Source organism: Stylophora pistillata, chromosome 12 (assembly GCF_964205215.1).
Source record: "Stylophora pistillata chromosome 12, jaStyPist1.2, whole genome shotgun sequence".
Lineage (NCBI taxonomy): Eukaryota > Metazoa > Cnidaria > Anthozoa > Scleractinia > Pocilloporidae > Stylophora > Stylophora pistillata.
In genome coordinates this window covers 15,717,501-15,736,158 of record NC_142530.1, presented here as the reverse complement: position 1 = coordinate 15,736,158, position 18,658 = coordinate 15,717,501, and the positions used below count along the sequence as shown (strand labels likewise).

The 18,658-nt window shown below is 38.7% G+C and overlaps 1 protein-coding gene across 3 annotated transcripts in view; it reads left to right on the top strand.

The window, feature by feature from the left end:
- Positions 1–21: 21 nt before the first annotated feature.
- The window catches only part of LOC111331224 (F-box/LRR-repeat protein 4), a 21,296-nt gene continuing 2,659 nt past the window's right edge, over positions 22–18,658 (top strand). Inside the window, exons 1-16 of one of the 3 annotated variants that reach the window (XR_015994064.1) lie at positions 23–230; positions 621–711; positions 6,679–6,805; positions 8,022–8,114; positions 8,687–8,939; positions 9,836–9,906; positions 10,611–10,680; positions 10,894–11,003; positions 11,667–11,776; positions 12,545–12,683; positions 13,802–13,894; positions 14,268–14,375; positions 15,756–15,842; positions 16,550–16,654; positions 17,741–17,993; positions 18,184–18,658. The exon at positions 18,184–18,658 is cut by the window's right edge and continues 2,659 nt beyond it. Coding sequence is in view for 1 of the 3 variants with exons in the window: in XM_022936286.2 (XP_022792021.2) it covers positions 78–230; positions 621–711; positions 6,679–6,805; positions 8,022–8,114; positions 8,687–8,939; positions 9,836–9,906; positions 10,611–10,680; positions 10,894–11,003; positions 11,667–11,776; positions 12,545–12,683; positions 13,802–13,894; positions 14,268–14,375; positions 15,756–15,842; positions 16,550–16,654; positions 17,741–17,882 (1,752 nt within the window). In the remaining 2 variants the exon portion in view is untranslated. Of the gene's footprint in view, positions 231–620; positions 712–6,678; positions 6,806–8,021; positions 8,115–8,686; positions 8,940–9,835; positions 9,907–10,610; positions 10,681–10,893; positions 11,004–11,666; positions 11,777–12,544; positions 12,684–13,801; positions 13,895–14,267; positions 14,376–14,457; positions 14,531–15,755; positions 15,843–16,549; positions 16,655–17,740 lie in introns of those variants that run through there. The other 2 variants (XR_015994065.1, XM_022936286.2) reach the window with 2 other exon arrangements.

Sequence of the window (18,658 nt, the reverse complement as noted above, 5' to 3'; positions counted from 1 at the left end):
TAGCCCGGCTAGGCTTCGCCCTAAGCAACCTAGCCTCATCCGAATAAAACTATGGAAGTTCGGAATCTCTGTGAAACATGTCTACCGAGAAAAAGCAAGTTGTGGAGAAAGTTATTTTCTTTTCGAGTCAATACGGATCGGACAAATCTAAAAGCTACACAGCTGAGAATTTAGCTGGGAACTCTTACAACTACCCGAATTATGGCGATTTTACACAAGCATTTGTTTTGGTGAGAATGATGATTTCCAAGTACATGCACACACCTCTAAAGCTGACTAAACATCAGTTACAAGTCACCAATAGATGTAAATTTAACAGTATAAGTAGTTTCTTTGTTTTTTAAAATACAGGAGTGACTGACTCTTCAAATTTAAAATCATTATTGAGTCCAATCGAACCAAAGTTAACTTGCAGCTCAAATTAACATGCAATGCCGGGTGAAGTTTTGAAAGCCTGGAGCGGCGTGCATAAAACTTCCATAAGTGCGAATTTAGATTCTCAATTACTCCTAAGGTATTAAAAATAGTTTTTCCAAGATTAAGTAACTCTGAAACGAATCAATCAAAAATACAACCAGCTGATCGTTATTTAAGTGGATACATTTCTTTTTTTTTTTCAGAGATCTTATGGACCATGGTGGGAAATGTCGCCATCGTTCCGAGACCCTATTGATAAGTCAAGAAGAAAACTCATCAGTGAGGATTTTGTTGGTAGGAATAACAATTCTGAATTAGATAGGGAACGGCATAATCAACACATTCTTTGATGATGGGTTGATCTAATATACAGATTTAGCTAAGCCTAAAACGGTGGAGCTCGCATTTTTTTTCCCGCACATCTCGTCAACAAAACTAAAGCTCCTACTTTTGGAGATAATGTCGGAGTTGTTCTCGACGGCCTCTGCTTCAGCAACGACTTTTAGTTTGAACGCTAAGTTGTATGAAGAACGACGAACTTTCGGCATGATGATCGATTACGATAACTTTGAAAGAGAGCGATTGTTTGAGATAGGATTCTGAACTTAGGTGAATGTTTTGTTATGTCACGCATGGTTCTATTTATTTACACGTTAAATTCAACTTATCTGTGATTTGTTGTTACTTTCAATTAAACGACCAATAACAACTGAGTAACTAACCTACTTTTTGGTTACATGTTTCCCGAGAGGGAAGCTCCTTTTGTTTTCGGTTTATGTTAATTCATCTCAGTTAACGACACGAGTGGAGTACTTTGCAACTATTAGGTCTCGGCTTATAGCCGAATGTTTTGTGTTTATTTTTTATTTCAATGCAAGAGCTGCTGACATGAAGAAGTTTAGGGTCTCGGCTTATAGCCGAGATCGGCTTATAGGCGAATAAATACGGTATGTGTTAATAGAAGACTAAAGCCGTGGTGCTGGCATGCTCTCAGTACAGTTGACCACGCATGCTTAAAGTAGCACCTTGTATGGATGCCTGTACTGTCATAAGTCCAAATTTTTTCAGCTTGATGGGTTACTACTTCAAAATATAGAAGGTTAGATTTGCCATTTTGAGCCTTTTGGCAAGCAAATTTGGTTTTACGAAATAATTATTTATTAGAAACAACCATAAATTTTACTGAACATCTTTCTTTTCTTGGAATCTTTATAATGGGACCAGACTACACCCCAAAAAGGGCAGTAGTCCATTAAAGTAAAGGTTTTATAGAATGTCAAGGTCATTCAAGGCAGAAAATATATAAAATTAATAGAAACTCCTTTTGTCACTGTTTGTGTGTATTGATTTGAATCAGTTTCATTCTCTCAAAAGTGGTTGAAACAATTATTAACACAGAGTTAGCTTGACTCAGCCTTTGGCCATGTTAGAAAGAACTAAAATGCCAAGTCATCATTGTCAGATCCAAAAGCGGAGTCAGAGTCACAGTCAGTGTCACTCTCTGAACCTTTTGATTGCAGATTAAGGGCCTCTAGAACTTCATCAAGGTCTTCCTCATTTACATTTTCCTCATGCTCTCTACCTACAGCTGTACCACTCTGAACAGCAATTGTCTCCTCCCTTTCACATTGCTCTCCCATTTCCTTTGTTTCACACTGGACAATCACCAGAGATGGCTCTGAAGTAGGATTATCTGACTTTGGTACCTTTGGAAGTTTTCTTCTCTCCTTTGCCTCAAGCCAGACTCTGGCAACTTCCTTTACAACAGGCAAGCAGCTCTGGACACCTGGTCCATTTATTCCCACAGCTAGTATTGCTTGCAGCATGTCATTTTGGAGCCTGCTTCTTAGACGAGTCTTAACGTTCTTTACTGCACTGGCACCCCTCTCTGGCCATGCATTACTAACTGGCAAACTGACAAACTGACAACTACTTCAGCAATGTAGAGAAGGAGGGGGAAGAATGTAACAAAGGAAGATTTATTCTTAAGGAGATGAAAAATAAACCATTCTGTAGTGGTGGTTCTACTTGAACCAGACTACACTTCTATTGGAATCATCTTCTTAATGTTATCATTCACATGGTATTTCATATGAGACCACTCTGCTAGAAGCTTCTCTGATTTTAGCTTTTGGACTTCTTCTGTTTCAATCTGGAAAAAATGTTTGGCTAAAATGTTGACACTGGAATGTCCATACTCTTGAAAACCATCAGCTTCATATGCTGGCACATTTACTGGATCAAAGATACTGAGGGCACTAATAACATCAGAGCTTGAAACAAATCTTTGATCCAAATTATTTGATAGAGCTGCTACATTCTTTTGTGTAAGGCTTTGCATTTGTTGATGCAAGGTGGGGGGAAATGTGATATCACATCCAAGATTTGTAAAGCTATCGACATCTGCTTGTAGTTTTTCCATGGGGATGTCATCCTCAACAATTCTGTTCAAATGTTGTTTGGTTGCTTTGATTTGTGGTTGAATAAGGGAGAAATTTATGTTGCTGCTTCGAAATGTGTGGGAAAGACTTGAAAGAACTGGAAGAACCTCTGCTAAAATGTACAATGCTCCAATAAACTTTGCATTCTTCATCTTCTTTAAAAGGCCAGCTGCTGTGGCATCATTGTGTATGCTATCTAACTCTTGCAGTGTTTGTATTACACCACAGTGCTGTTGCTTCATAGCTTCTACTGATTTGTCAAAGCTTAGCCATCAAGTTTTGCAAGCTTTTTTCAGTTTTTTGGCCAACACCTTCTTGCCTTTTGTTGAGCTCACTCTCACTTCATTCACATTTGTTAGTACTTTCATCAATAATGCCATTCGCTTGGGTGAGTTCTCAAAATGCTTCCACATTTGTCTTAGTAACCCAGATACATCTTGAATGTATTTGGTGTCTTCATTAGAATCAGTACATGCAAGAGCTAGCCTGTGGCATACACAGTGTATAGCAATGATGCATGGATTATTTCGCTTTAGTTTAGAAGTTACACCCTCTCTTGTGCCTACCATGACAGATGCACCATCTGTTGCCAGCCCCATCAAATTTTTTACACTCAACCGTGATGAGAGAAGCTCCTCTTTAAGCAAGTCATAGATTTCCTGTGCAGTAGCTGCATCATGTTCTTTTAGCACATTCTGGGCAGAAAGAAAACTTGTCTCGACTGTTTCACTTTGAGTGCAAAAATACTGGACAAAAGTGATTAACTGAGAGGTGACACTAACATCTGTCATCTCATCAGTCATTAATCCAAAACAGCTTGCTGCTCTAACCCTCTTCAAAGTAAGTTATTTAACAACATTTCCAATTGTCAAGAAGATTTCAGTCAAAGACCCTTCAGATCTATGTTAAAAGTATTTGATTTCAGCCACCCCTATCACATTTGGTATAAAATTAATAAGTGGGAAGAATTTTCTGTTTGGCAAGTACTCTTTCATTACAAAATAAGCTGTTGAAAAGGCTTTCTCTAGGACTTATATTTTGGTTTCTTTTTTCTCAACAAACTCTTTGTGGAAAACAGACATTCTTGAGATCATCTCTGCTTCTAAAGCACTCATATGACGCCCTGACTTCCTGTGTGTTTCAATAGCATCTGACTTGAATCGGTCAGACGTTACTCCAGAAAATTTGTCAGTTTTGTTCTGGGGATTTGTAACTACATGTTTTTTACAAATGATACAGAACATTCCTTCCCTCTCAATATAGCAAAGCCACCAGTTGTCGATTTTTTCCACCCAGTCATGGTTAAGCTTCTTAGGCTTGATTCTTTGCAATTCCTGCTCAGTGGGTTTTGAACATTTGTTGAAACAGGTATAGTAGTTGTAAAGTTTACCTTGAGTGAAAAACTCTTTTATCAACGCTTCACACAGTACCTGTGACAACAGAGGATGGATGTTTGTGCTTTCGGCTGTTTTGTCTCCTTCATCAACACATGCTGCTGAATTACTTGTAGTGGGAATCGCTGGTGTTTGTCGATCCTGTTATAGGCAGTTTTCTCACTTTCATCAACACGTGCCGCTGAATCACTCGTCATGGGAATCGCTGGTGTTTGCCAATCGCCCACATCACTGGCTGTTTTCCCATTTTCATCGACACGTGCTGCTAAATTGCTCGTCATGGGAATCGCTGGTGTTTGCCGATCGCTATCACTGGCTGTTTTCTCACCTTCATCTACTTGGCTTTCCGTTCTTCGTGATTTACAGAAATATTGATCTATTCCAGGCTGGCTTGAAGTGGTACTCTATAATTAATTACATAATAAGAATTCCTGCCTTCTTCTAACACGCCGAACGCCACACCGCACTTGTTGACAACAAACACCGGTCAGCGGAATTTCGCAGAAGGTAGGAGGTGCGCATTGGCATTGAGTAATACGTTTTGCTGCTGAAAACGGCTTTCAAGTATTACTCGTTCGATTCATGCGACTTTTAACTTTGAAATCTATGTGTAGATACAAAATAAGGAGGCAACCTTATCACCGAAAAGTAGGCGGCTCTAAATTTAAAGTAGCCGGTTTTTTAGCTGGCTGCCGGCACTTAATGAGAACCCTGCTACTACTATTTTGTATAATTATGAGGCTATGCTGCATGCACTGCAAGCTCTGCTATCAATCAGGTATTACAGTTGTCTAAGTTTGCCAATGTGTTGGTACTGATAAATGCTTGCATACTTAAATCATTTTTTTTTTTATTAAAGCTATTTGATTCCTAAATATTTTGAAGTGATAGCCAATTCTGAAAAAAGTTGGCTACCATTTTTCATAAGACACACATACCACTGGGACAGTCCAGCAATTCGCTTCCAACACATAATGGTCAAGGTGTTGGCCAGCTGTTGACTGACATACCTACCAATTATCTACTGATATTGATGACTGCCAGTCTACTGACTTGAAAAACATAGCGACCGATAGTCGGTCGACATGTCAACCAAGTATCAGCTGATATATCGACCGGCACCCAGTCGACATGTTAACTAATAATATAGATCAATAGTCTGTGTGTAGTCTTATGATCAAATTCTTCCCGAGATAGACATCTAAGGGAGCATTACCATTATGAGCCATGCAAAAGTAAACAAAGAGCCGAGCAAAATATGCAGTTTTCATTTGATATTAAAAGATTATGCAGATATGAAGCAAGCATTATGAATAATTGCTGATCCATCTTTAATTGAAAACTAGACCCTATTGTAATGTTAACTTAAGGTTCCTACATTAAGTAGGCTTGGTGGCAATAACTACCATAAAAGCCCACATATAAGCCACACTTTTTTCCCAAAAATCGTCCCTAGAAATTGGGGGTGCAGCTTATCTGTGGAAACATTTGAAAAAAATATCATGAATGTCGACGCCAATTTCCATTCAATTTGACGCATCCAGTCTAAAGCCTGGTTGCTAAGTTTTGAATGTTCCACTCATGTTCTTGTTGTAATGAAAAATTCTATGGAAAAACTGTGTTGAATGAAGAAACTCCTGTCAAGAAATACCAGGAAAAGACCAATCATATTTGAAAGTTGGTAGAAACAATGTTCGTTATATTAAAGTGCTAAAATTGTGGGTAAGACTTAGAAGTATTTTCCATTGCAATGTTAATATTGAGTTAACTTTCAATGAACAGTGGATGAAGAAGACTTCTCAAGACTCGACTTTGGATTTCTTTTGATTTCTTTCAAAAAACTTTTTTTTTCAAAATTTGAGCTGCTAAATTCAGGGTGCGGCTTATCTGCGGGTGTGGCTTATCTCCGTGCTTTTATGGTAGTCTGCGTAGCTGGCAGTTTTGTTGGGGAGTGCCAGGGCAAGTTGCCAAGCTGCAAGAAAATTGAAAACAAACAAAAGAGACAGAATACCTCTGCTTCTCAGGCTACACAAATGCAACACCGTATACCATTCAAACATTTACTGTAATTAATACAACTCAAAACAAAATGTAATTCTTTTCAAAGTGAAACACCTTTATTTTGATTGTTTTCAAATTTAAGATGCCTGTTACAGATAGTTAGGGTTGTGCTATGAATTGTGTCACATCATGTGGTTATATCGTATGACTTTGGCCTATAGGTCTCAGTTCATTGAGATTTTTGGACTTTGGAAGTTTCCTTGAGATTTGTTTTTTGCCTTAATTTTTACTGTTAAACTTGCTTTAATTTTTCTTATAAATGGAACATATTTTAGGATGCCATCTCAGGAAATTAATACATGACTTTGTATATAAATAGTTATTTACTTGTAATGACGTCTGTCAATGACTTGCTTGTGTTTTAGATCTCCAGTTTGCAGAGTCTGTATACCCCACCAAGATCGAGATTCTTGAAACCTACAATCCTGGAGCAGTGGTTCACATCTTGGCCCTGGAGTCTGTTAGTTCATCTTCAAAGCTCAATAAACCCAGGTTAGTACTCTTGGTGAAGATAAATTTACAGTCCTCTTAGGTGCACAGACTCTTAAATAGTTAATTCAACAAAATGTGGTATTCCATGTTTCATCAGCAGCTTTCTGAGGAAAGCACCACTCTGATGTTTGAATTTCTAATTTTACAAGTATTCAAGATTTAAATAGTTACTTTTAATTACTTTCACATGCAAATTTAAAAAAGACCTCAAAGTCACTTCTATCATTTTGCCCTTGTTATTTATTATATATCTCTTCATCCTGAATGGTTAGGTCGGTACAAAGGTAGTTTTTTTTAGAACAGAGGTTATAAAAGATGTCGAACCACAATTAATTGAAAAATCACTCTAACAATGGGCTAATGCTCAAGACATCAACCTTGGAAACTATTAATGGCTGCCAATTTACATGACTTTGTACATGATCAACTCAGTTGATAAATCCAAGTATCACATCAATGAATGTCCTACATAACCAACCAAAGGCACCTTTACTTCCTACAAGAACGAAGAAACTTTGGGATGATAGAACACATGAATCAAATTTTATTCTGTCTGGGGAGCAGGGATGGCGCAGTGGTGAGAGCACTCACCTCCCATCGCTGTGGTCCGGGTTCGATTCCTGGACCTGGCATCACATGTGGATTGAGTTTGTTGTTAGTTCTCGTCCTGGCAATTCTCTCTTAGGGAGCAGGGATGGCGCAGTGGTGAGAGCCCTCACCTCCCATTGCTGTGGCCAGGGTTCGATTCCCGGACCTGGCATCACATGTGGGTTGAGTTTGTTGTTGGTTCTTGTCCTTGCTCCGAGGGTTTTTCTCCAGGTTCTCCGGTTTTCCTCCCTTCGCAAAAAACCAACATTTCAAATTCCAATTTGATCTGGAAAAGTGGACAAGAAGAGCCACCCAGTGGGAGTCCATTGCTGAATTATTATTATTTAATTATTATTATTTATTTACTATTAATTAGTTAACTCTGAGGATTTAAATTTGCTCTAAGTTTATGATCAGGTGCCCTCTAATGGCTGATGCTCAAGCTTTACTTGGTCTTTTTGTTGTCTAGCTTTTTATTAGCATTTTATTGTTTTTGTTCAAGTGAAATACATAGGGATCTATAATTATGACATAATATTACTTTCAGTCAATAAGTATATACAAGTCATGTAATATTTTCCTCCTTCATTAATAACTCTATGTGAATATTACTATTAATACTTCATAGATGGAGAACCCTATGGTCAGGAGTTCCTCAAGATTGTCCACCTCGAGCTAGAAAATTTTCCCCACCCCTCAAAAGACTAAATCATCCCACAAAGTAAGATTCCATTATTTTATACGTCCAAAGTCAGTACATGATAAGTGACACTGCCTCATGCAGCTGATTTTTTAGTTAACCCTTATACCCTAATGTTATCTACATATTTTATACTAAGGTACTTACAAGAAAAATTTGATTAACAATATTTAATAACCTATCTGTAAGCTTTTGATATTTCTGTGGTACACTGTATAATTATGTCTGTGGTGTTCTTTACTGTGAATATCTGTGTGTCAGCAGTCAGTGACCAGCAGTTACCTTAAAATTAGGTGAGGGGAATTAGGTTTGACTTGTGAAATTGTTAATACTTAGGTATTTTTGGGAAAAAAAAAGATTTGGAAATGCCATGCATACAACTTTCAATTGGTAATTTGGGAAAACTGTTCACCTGTCTTCATAAACTGAGACTGGAAAATTGTAGGCATGCAGGCAGGGTGGAATATGGTAAGCAAAATAATCTCCTTGAATAAGTGTTGGGGTACTTATTTAAATTTCCGCTGAAATCAGGGTTGTGTGCTGGAAAGGGGACACTCTGAATGTGCTTTATAACAATAATGTTTTAATTTCAGATTAATTCGACTGGAGTTCAATCAACGGCATCTTAGCTATTACACTGAGCTTGATGCCGTCATTTTGTATGGAACAGCAACTAGGAATGACTTACAGCATAAAGAAATGACAAGTTTAGCACCATGTGATGATGCACAGGTGTCTATCACTACAAACTTGTTTGCTCAACTGTCTTTCAAGCCTGATGAGAAAGAGAAGAAAAATGGCAATCTGGAAGAGTTAGGAAGCAATGGATATTTTGATATTTTACCAGTAGGTCATTAAAATTAATATCTCTGGTAAACAGTTACTGTTTATCTTATGACTCCTAGGGTCCAATGCATGCTTTTGTCTTAAAACATAGAAAAGAGTCCCTGTATCAAGGCAGTACAACATTTTGCAGGGCTGGAAAAAAGCCCCAAATACATGTACCTGGGGAATACAAAATGGAAGGTGAATGGAAAAGACAGATAGAGCAGGGCTAGAAGAAAGAAATGCTTAATATTGAGTGAGTTAAGTTGGATGGGATGGAAACTAGAAAATATTTTGCTTGAGCTAAATATTTTCCCATGTACTCCTGGCTCCTCAAAGGGTAGACAATACTATCCAGTGGATAAATCCATAACTGGTAGATTGCAAAATATGTTTTGTTAACACCTACCGGGCTCGACACTAACTTTTCAACTTACTAGCCAAGTGGCTAGTGACAACAAGGATGTGATGATAATTTCAGTTTGTTTACTAGCCAGACTGACCAGTGGGAATAAAAAACCACTAGAAATAACTGAATTTCTACTTGTCTGTGGCTAGTTGGCTTCAGTTAGTGTAGAGCCCTGACCTATATGCCAGATAGCAATTTATCAGTTGAATAATCTTTCTTACAGTGTTCTGTGAGGAAACTGGGTCCTGGTCCTTGAATTTGTAGCACGCTTCCTATCAAGCAGGCACCCAGTATCAAACAGACCCACTGCAACTCAACTTCCAAGTTTTCTCCCCTGTTTTCTGTAGAGTCAATTCCCTTTCAATGGACTAAGCAGAATGCATTTAAATGTATGTTGCATGGAACATTTTCAGTATGAAAGTACAATTTAAGATTAAATTTATTCTTTAAAATGTATCTTCCAGTCAATATTAATTTTGAATGAGTGTTTTTCTGTCTTTCTTGATAGGATGAACTGATACACTACATCTTCTCATTCCTGGAACTTATTGACCTAATCACTGCTGCATTTACATGTAGGTAAGGTCCTTGTACCAGTCAGTAGCAGTTGACTCAGACTGGGTCTAAATTTCTCACCTTTTTATGCTGTGGCAGATAGTCAAGTGTCAATGAACTTAATGTTAATAATTTATATAGGATTAATTGTATTTTTATCCCATATTCCTCAAGAGCAATCAGCATCTGATTTCCTTTTCCAGTGTCACTGCTGAATTAAAGATTATGAGGTTTTGAGAGACAGGAAATGTATGGAGAAGAGTATAGGGAATGTGTATGCTGATGTTAGAGTTTCTTAGAAAACTGCCCCAACATTTGCAAATGCAACTTTGAAATAATCATATCCATTGTGGAAAAGCAACAAAGAGGTACAGTAAACTTAAAAGGAAGACGGATGGAGCAATATGGTGAAGATTAACAAGGATTCTAAATAATTAAGATAGAGTCCATTCCAAAAGACTGTCTTTGGTTAGTCAAGGGGGGGTAGAAAGGAACAGGGGGGGAGGGAGACAGATAAAGTGATGGACAGATAGGAAGATGGATGGGAAAGAAAGAGAGATGGATGGGAAAGAAAAGGAATAGAGGATTGGAGAGGTGAAGACATTTTACTTGTAAAGTATAAACTATGACTGATGCAACTAAATGGTTGATTTAGAATTGCACAAGTGTGACATCATTTCTTTAATTTGGTTGAAATTAATGATTTCATGTGTAATTTTAACATGCAGATTGTTTTCCCGACATTGCTTTGACCCTGTTTGGTACAAAGAATTGGATTTGAAACCCTACTGGAGCCTGGTAATTGTTGCATCTTTAACTCCAGCTTAGTTTCATTTAAAACAATGGAGTGTCTGTGGCTCAGACAGAAGCTTTTTAAATCATAGAACGATGTGCTTGTGTCTAAAGGAAATATTATATTTACCTTCTTCAAACTGTTATGACCTCATTACTGAACTCAAAAGTGCTCTTGAATTACATGCTGATTTTCTTGTGTCTTGCTGCTCTATCCAGATAACAGATGTAACATTGGATCATCTTCAAAATTTTTGTACTTCCACTGAAAAGTTGGACCTGACCTGGTCAGGACCTTACGAGGCTGTTACCTGTCATGGAATTTTCAGGTATCATATTTTCCCCGCAAAAAGCCCAGTACTGAGGGGAAGATGAGTCTCAAGAGTGAAGTTGTAAATAATAAATATTCCCAAATCCTGTCAAGGAAAATTCAGTTCCTAATTGAGTGTTTCATTGGCGCGGACTGCATAAGCTTCCTCTGGTAGATTTTAAGGGATAAAGGCTGATAGTTTCGAAAGAAACTGTTTGGGGCTGCGTCGGTGGGAGTAACGAAATAATTTGGATATATCAACAAAAGTTGAAATGGTAAATTGGCCACCGTAATGATTACAAAAGCTGACGTTTCGAGCGTTAGCCCTTCGTCGGAGCGAATGACGAAGGGCTAACGCTCGAAACGTCAGCTTTTGTAATCATTACGGTGGCCAATTTACCATTTCAACTTTTGTTGATATATCCAAATTATTAGATTTTAAGGGGGTGAGGAAGGGCATTTGTGAAGTTCCCCTGCCCCTCCCTCCAAACTGAATCAGCAGACCTCATCAAAAAGGGGAGAAAAAAGCCAGTAGTTACGTAACCGTAACAATAAGTGGCCTTTCTTATGTTGCAGTTATTTTCTTTACGTATAATTATTCTCTAATGGTCGACTGGAATGAAGAAGGGCAGAAAGGTCGGAAGGTTTCTTTTGAGGAGTTGTGTTGCATTTATTTTCACAGATTTCTGCAGAAGTGTGGAAGTAACCTTGTGTGTTTAAGATTAAGTTGCTGTCAGTTTGTGAACGGTGAAGTGATCAAGGCCATAAGCAAGTTTTGTCCTAATTTGGAAGGTTTGTTCCTCTTGAAAATTGTCTATTCTTTTGTTTTTTATCTTTCGCCTCGGTTGGGAAAAATAACTTTAAAGTGCAAGAAGCAGGTCACACAATTAAAAAAAACAAACAAAACAAAACAAAACAAATGTACCTTTTCCAGAGAAAGATCACAAAACATTGGTTGATTGAGATGGAAAAAGCCCGAAATTGGAAGAAGAAACCAATAATGGGACTGAGTATGGCAGAGGATTGAGATGGTTGACGCGGAACCTTGGGCGGTGCAGATGATGAACGCAAAAAAAAAAATTAGCCTTCATTTAGAATACGAGCAGTCCCTTCTCTTCAGTGGAGTCCGTCGCAAGAGTCAAACAAAAAGTTAGGAAAAATAATTGACAATAGCGCACCATGCAGAACTCTGGGAATGAGTTGAACGAAAAGTAGCCTCACTCCCAGTCTCATCATTTTTCCTTTTCGCTGATTTTTTTTTTTTTTTTTTTTTTTTACTCGCGCAACGGACTTCGCCGAGCAGTAGGCACCGCTCTTAGTCTGGACAACATTTTTAAAGATAGACAAACTGTTACATGATTATTATACTTCGGGTAGTTAAAGACATTTTAGCTCACTCAAACTAAGTATGCAACTAGTAATAGAAGAACCTCCCCTCACTCGATCTGCCATGGGAAAGGAGACATTACGCAATGACGGGGGGATTTAGTTGCCTGAAATAAATGCACTGTTCAAGACATACTCTTTGTACAGCTGATGTATTTTTTGCTCTGTCTCCAGAACTCGACCTCCAGTCCTGCAGTTCAGAGTCGTCACTCAGTGAAGATTTGCTCCTTGAGCTTGCAAACTTAAAAAGAATGAAGAGAATTAACTTTTACAGAGTTCCCGTCAAGGATCATCTGCTGAAACAACTGATTCAGTAGGTACTAACACTGCTTGTCGTGACACAGACTTTGAAACGAACGGTACAGTAAACGGACAACCACATTATAACAAGTATAAACCACTAACTTTACTGTCTAAACATAATGCACATTCATATTTATTCTACCACAGAAGTGAGACGTACCACAAATAGTCAATGTGTAACGATGGCATTTGATAATATACATGAGCATTCGTCACAGACTTGTCTTGTCTCACTGGCAATCTCCTAGCAATTATAGCGGAGCTCGCAGAGCGTAGCCTCATAATAATATACAAAATGATAGTAGTAACCCGTCAAGCCGAAAAAATTTGGACTTATGACTGTACGGACGTCCGCACGGTAGACCGTACCGCGGGCACGCCAACACCACGGCTTAGTCCAGTGGTCAGTGCACTGAGCTCCGAGTCGGACGACCCAGGTTTTAGTCCTGGCCGGGGCGAGGCGTTGTGCCCTTGAGACGTGCGGGGAAAAAAATGCGAGCTCTGCTTTTAGGCTTGGATAAATCTATATATTATTTACACCATTGTGTAGTGTTTAACTTTGTTTGTTTTATGGTTCCATGGATGGTGTATTCTTGAATGAGTATTCAAGGCATCTTTTTGTGAAAGTTAATTAAGGTCTCCAGGCGTTGTGCTTGCCTGTTTTGTTTGTTTGTTTGTTTGTTTGTTTGTTTTTTTTTTTTGAGACACAGATGACGGCCTAAACTTTAGAGAATGCAACTACTTCCAATTTGCTCTGACGTCAAGCAATCAATTGGAATGTCTTCATTTTAGCATTTGTATCCAAACGGTACAAACAAAAAATAAATTGAAAGTGCAAGGGTGAAAAAAAAAAATCCCAGGTGGCAGCTTCCGTCTGAAACCTCTGTGCTCAAGCTACCGTGTAAAAAACAAAAAATTAATAATTGGCCAACGACGACAGTGAAGCCGTGACCTCTTTTTAAGAAATGCCCCTTCTTATACAACGAGCGGACAATGAAAGAACGGCAAGTTTCTTGACGGAGTTGGGGGAAAAGATCTCATTCCTCGATCTTGGTTTGGGGCGTGTAAATGTTATATTTATTTGATTTGTATTGATAACGTACAATCTGTTGTGTCATATTGCTGCAGGTCTTATCGTAATCTTCAACACCTGAATCTCGGTGACTGTCACCACATTACGGAATGTGACACCATCATGCAGTTACTCAGTAAACATTGCAGGTAAGATTTATCACCGCAGTAAGGAATCTTAAGTTGTTTAAACTTAGAATTCGTAAACAAATCTAGTTTCCAGTTTTTTTATTGTGCTAATTCGTTCAGTGCAGCTCAGTAGTTTATCACTCAAAAAAGGTTTCAAAAGCATTCCTGTAATTTTCATACTCTATCCCAGAGCAAAATGCTTGGAACCTCTACCCATCCCCTGACAGTGACGCATATTCACTCTACGATAATGTGTATCAAATTTAATCCTCTCATTTCTCTTTTCTCTCTCTCTCTCTCTCTCTCTCTCTCTCTCTCTCTCTCTCTCTCTCTCTCTCTCTCTCTCTCTCTCTCTCTCTCTCTCTCGCTCTCTCTCTCGCTCTCTCTCTCTTAGAGGATTAGTGTCTCTTGATGTGTGGAGGAACAGAAGTCTCTCAGATGTCGGAATCATGTCATTAGCTGACGGTTGCACTCTACTGGAAGAACTTGATGTGGGATGGTGGTGAGTTGTCGCGATTTGTCGTCAGCATATACCTTTTCTTGGCTTTATGGGGACCGTATTTAACGAATGTGTTTCCTTTCAGTTCAAGATCTGTTTAAAAAGTTAAATCAACGGAGTTGATACTGTAAATTGGCCACTGAAAAGTGTTTCAAAAGGTGATGCTTTGAGCGTTAGCACTCTTTATGCTACAGTCAATTGAAACCACAGCCCCCCGACCCCCGGGACATAGCGAGGAATGTAGCAATTTGATAGTGTTACATTTGTGTACACTACCTCGGCCATCGGGAAAGTATGTTGGTACAATCCCCGCCCTCATGGCCCCGGTATGTACAATATTTTGGAGACTTGATTTCCACAATAGTTGACCAATCTTTTATGTACACACGGAAATGACCATCACATAGATTTAATATATAAGTATGTGCGTCCATTGCTGGAGAAACTTAGAATTGCCCAGACAAAACGGGCAATGCACTTAAGTACTTATTAGTGGGGAAGAAGATTGTCAGAAACACATTAAACTCAGTAATTTGTTTTCTGCCATTGCACAATTTAAACTGCTCATGCCCATAGTGACAAGTGAGTATTACTGTCAAACGAAGGTGCGATATACAACATGAATACATGTGCTTGGATTTCTTATGTCTGGCACAATTAAACAGGTTGCATTTCAGTTCACTAAAGGTTTCTCTATATTAAGTTGTGCTAGATTACTAGATTGATGAATGATATATGGTTAAAACTCGCTACTCGATTTTTATCGACAAATCTGACCCTCTGAATCTTTAGCAAGAAAAATAAATCAAATGCGGCACATTCCTACATTAACTTCAAACAAAACTAGGGTCCTCCATCTTGAACCGTGATTTTTGTTACTTCGACCCATTCCCTCTCTTTTGAGCCTGGCGTTACAAGCCCCGCTCCAAATTCCCGGCAAATCGGCGAAAGCGTTTACTGGCCCCGTTCCCCCGGGAAAACGCTTTGTTACAATAACGATTTTCCACGGCCATGCCCCCGTTACTCCCCCGCTATGTCCCGGGGGTCGGGGGGCCGGGGTTTCAATTGACTAGAGTATTATAGCGAATAGATGAATTCTAGGTTGTGAGTGGTTTATATACTAAAAGATGGAGCTACGCTATATGAACATGGTAACATGAATAGCACAAGAATAAAGCAGTTGAATGAAAAGAGTCCGTTGATACAGTGGGGATTGAGATTGCTCAATAGAGATGATGATTAAAATACTTTTGTGGAAAAACTTTCGGGACTTGGACAACCGACCGCTTCAGACAGGGTGACCGCTTAATACAGTACTGCTCAATACAGGTTCAACTGTATGATTCTTGTTTTGATTCTTCTTTGTTTTTATCTCCTCTATAGCTCCACTGTGATTAACGCCGCGGAGTGTATATCTTGCTTGACCTCCAAATGTAGGAAACTGAAAAAGCTGTTTCTTACGGCGCTGAGGTAAATTAAATTTGACTTTCCTTCTTCAGATATGTTGTTTATTTATTTGTTTTGCTCTATTTTCTCAATTTTTTCTTTCATTGTTCTTTTTGTTTTCTTGTAGTGTCTTTCTTTCTTAATATTTTTTCCCCTGCTCTATGAAAATGATTGAAGAACACTCCAAGGGAAGCTTTAAGAGAATGTTTTCCAAAAGAGTTTCAGATACGGAACTATATTTTTTAAACAGACCCAAAATAACCTATTGTAATTCATACCTACCTAGATTTACACACTTAAGTATTAACGTTCGTGTCTCTGATTGGACGAACGATGTATTTTCACAATCGTCGGCTCCCAATCTTTGAAATGTATCGGTAAGAAAGAAAAATATCTGTGTGTATGAAATGAAAACATAATACCATGGAAAGTGCTTGAACAAATCGAAAAATCGTTCATGTGCACTTTTCATAGAATAATCTATATGTTGTCCTCTTCTAGCTTTGTTGGCACCTTAATCTTACTAAAGGAAATTTGAAAAGTAGTCTTCGGTTCTATCGACTGAGTAATGATTTCAGTGTGGTTGCGAAACACAAGCCAGATGACTGGCGTTTCATCTGAGAGACTAGAAAGTGAGCACGCGTATTACAGTGTAATGGTTTTTTCTAATGACAAAGTTCCTTTGATTACATTGCAAATGTTAACTAACTAAATGATTTTCTTGTTTTCAGGTCAGTCAGTGACGATGTCATAAATGCGTTAGCAAATAACTGTCCTGATCTGGAACAAGTAGATGTGCTGGGAACCGGTCTTATCCATCCTCATTCCATCACTAGGTAACATTTTTTTTTTCTTACTGCATCCGTTAATCTGAAACCAGAACATTTCCTCCTTCTCTTCCCCCGGCCCTCCACTTTCGTGTTCATGTTATATACCTCGAATCGTTCGAAATCGAAACAGGAGACAGGAAGCAAGAAACTTCCCCCGCTTTCTGTTTTGGGAACTTGGGATTTGCAGATCATTTGCAAACGTTTCGTGTTTCTTTTTTTCTCGTATCTGCGACTTCCGCAGGAACGGAAGTGGTCAACATGCGTACGGAATCTGACATTCTTAGATGCTCGTTGAATCTAGAATGTCGTAAAACTCTTAAGGCCGGTTATTTACACGAGGGCTAACCTAGACCACGGTTTTCCGCGATCAGTTGGCCTCAGGTGTTCGCTACAAGAGGTCCCTCCACGTTTAGTTTTCAGCCCCCTTGGCACTCTGCACGAAAATAAATGTTCAGATAAAGGTTCGGCCAAATTGAGGATTGTTTAGGATGCGGATTAACTTTTGAATAACCGGCCTAAATGGGTCAGTTACTTAACAAGGTTTATTTCGAAGATCAAAAGACTACGAAAGTAGGGGGGCGGGTGGTTTGAAGTAATTAGATCTTTCTTTTAGTGCTAAATGGAAGCCTTTTTGACAGTTCCGCAAGAATTTAACGTTTTGCTTGTATTTTCTGCCTATTTGAGATTGTATAGAGCGCGGTTTGGATGAACAAAGCTTCAACTTTAATTTAATAACCGGCCCAAAGTGTCGTGAAATGAAAACTGAATTTATCTCAATGATCAATTAAAACCAAGAATATGACAGGGAAACAAGAAACCAAAATAGGGTTCTGTCCTGGTGTACCGGTTCACAAGGGAATTACCATTGTTCTTTCTTTGTTTAGGAGTTATCGGTTAGCTATTGTGTATTGTTTGGTCTTTTGTATTGGCTCTTGTGAACCGGTACACGAGGACAGAACCCAAAATAGCCACAACATCGAGGAAAGGGGCTCAGGAAGGGATGGGGAGGGGGGAGGGGTAGCTGGTGCGCTTTTTTTCTTCCAGACCAAAGCCCAGGTGGGGGTAAATGAGATTTGTTTCTTTCTTTTGCAGGTTGTTAAAGGAGTGCAAAAAGTTGCGGTTCCTCGACATTTCCTTCTGTTCGCAGTTATCAAATAAGTTTGTCGAAAATTTGCGGTCTAGGTATCCAAACGTGTCAATTAAAAAGAGTTTTGTGACGGACGAACCGTTCTGATATATAAGATAAGATACCAGGTTAACCCTTAAAGAGTAACCAGCATCTAATTTCTCCTTACAAAGTCACCCCTGAATCATGCATTTAGGTCATGAGAATCAAGGAAATGATCACTAACTGAAGAAGCTCTTGATTGTAAGTAAATTCTCCTTGCCAGCACCTTAGAAAAAGTATAGAGATCAGTATGGAGAATATGCATCGAGATCACTAGGATGAATGTGTCATACTGCTGATAGGGTGTAAAGGGTTAACGCTGAACTGGCATGTCGTTCGAGTGCTAATAATGGTCGTGGAAAATAAGTCACTATTATTGAGTCATATGGTAAGCACTGATGCTTATTCGGTGCCTTTAATACACATTCATCTGTAGTAGAGAGTCCAATAATCTTACTTATTATCCAAGTGTGTTTCAAAGGGTACAAATAACGCCCAAAACGAGTACAAATATCTCGCGGTATTTGCACTCCAGAGAACTGGTTAGACAGGTTTTCTCGCATCACGCAAGCGACGAATCTGGATTGAAGTTAGGGAAAAAAATGGCGGACAATTCTGTCACGCACTCCCCGTAATTAAATGTCCGCGAAATTCGCCCGCACTGAAATAATTTGGCGTGATGGATAATAAATCTCTTATTAGACGTTTTGTTGTGTAGTATCGCTGAGTATTTTTACTCGTCGTTTGTATTTTGACTCGCCCTACGTGCTTGTCAAAATACGACACAACTCGCAAAACACTCAGTAATATCACTCAACTAAAGGTTTAATAAATATATCTTA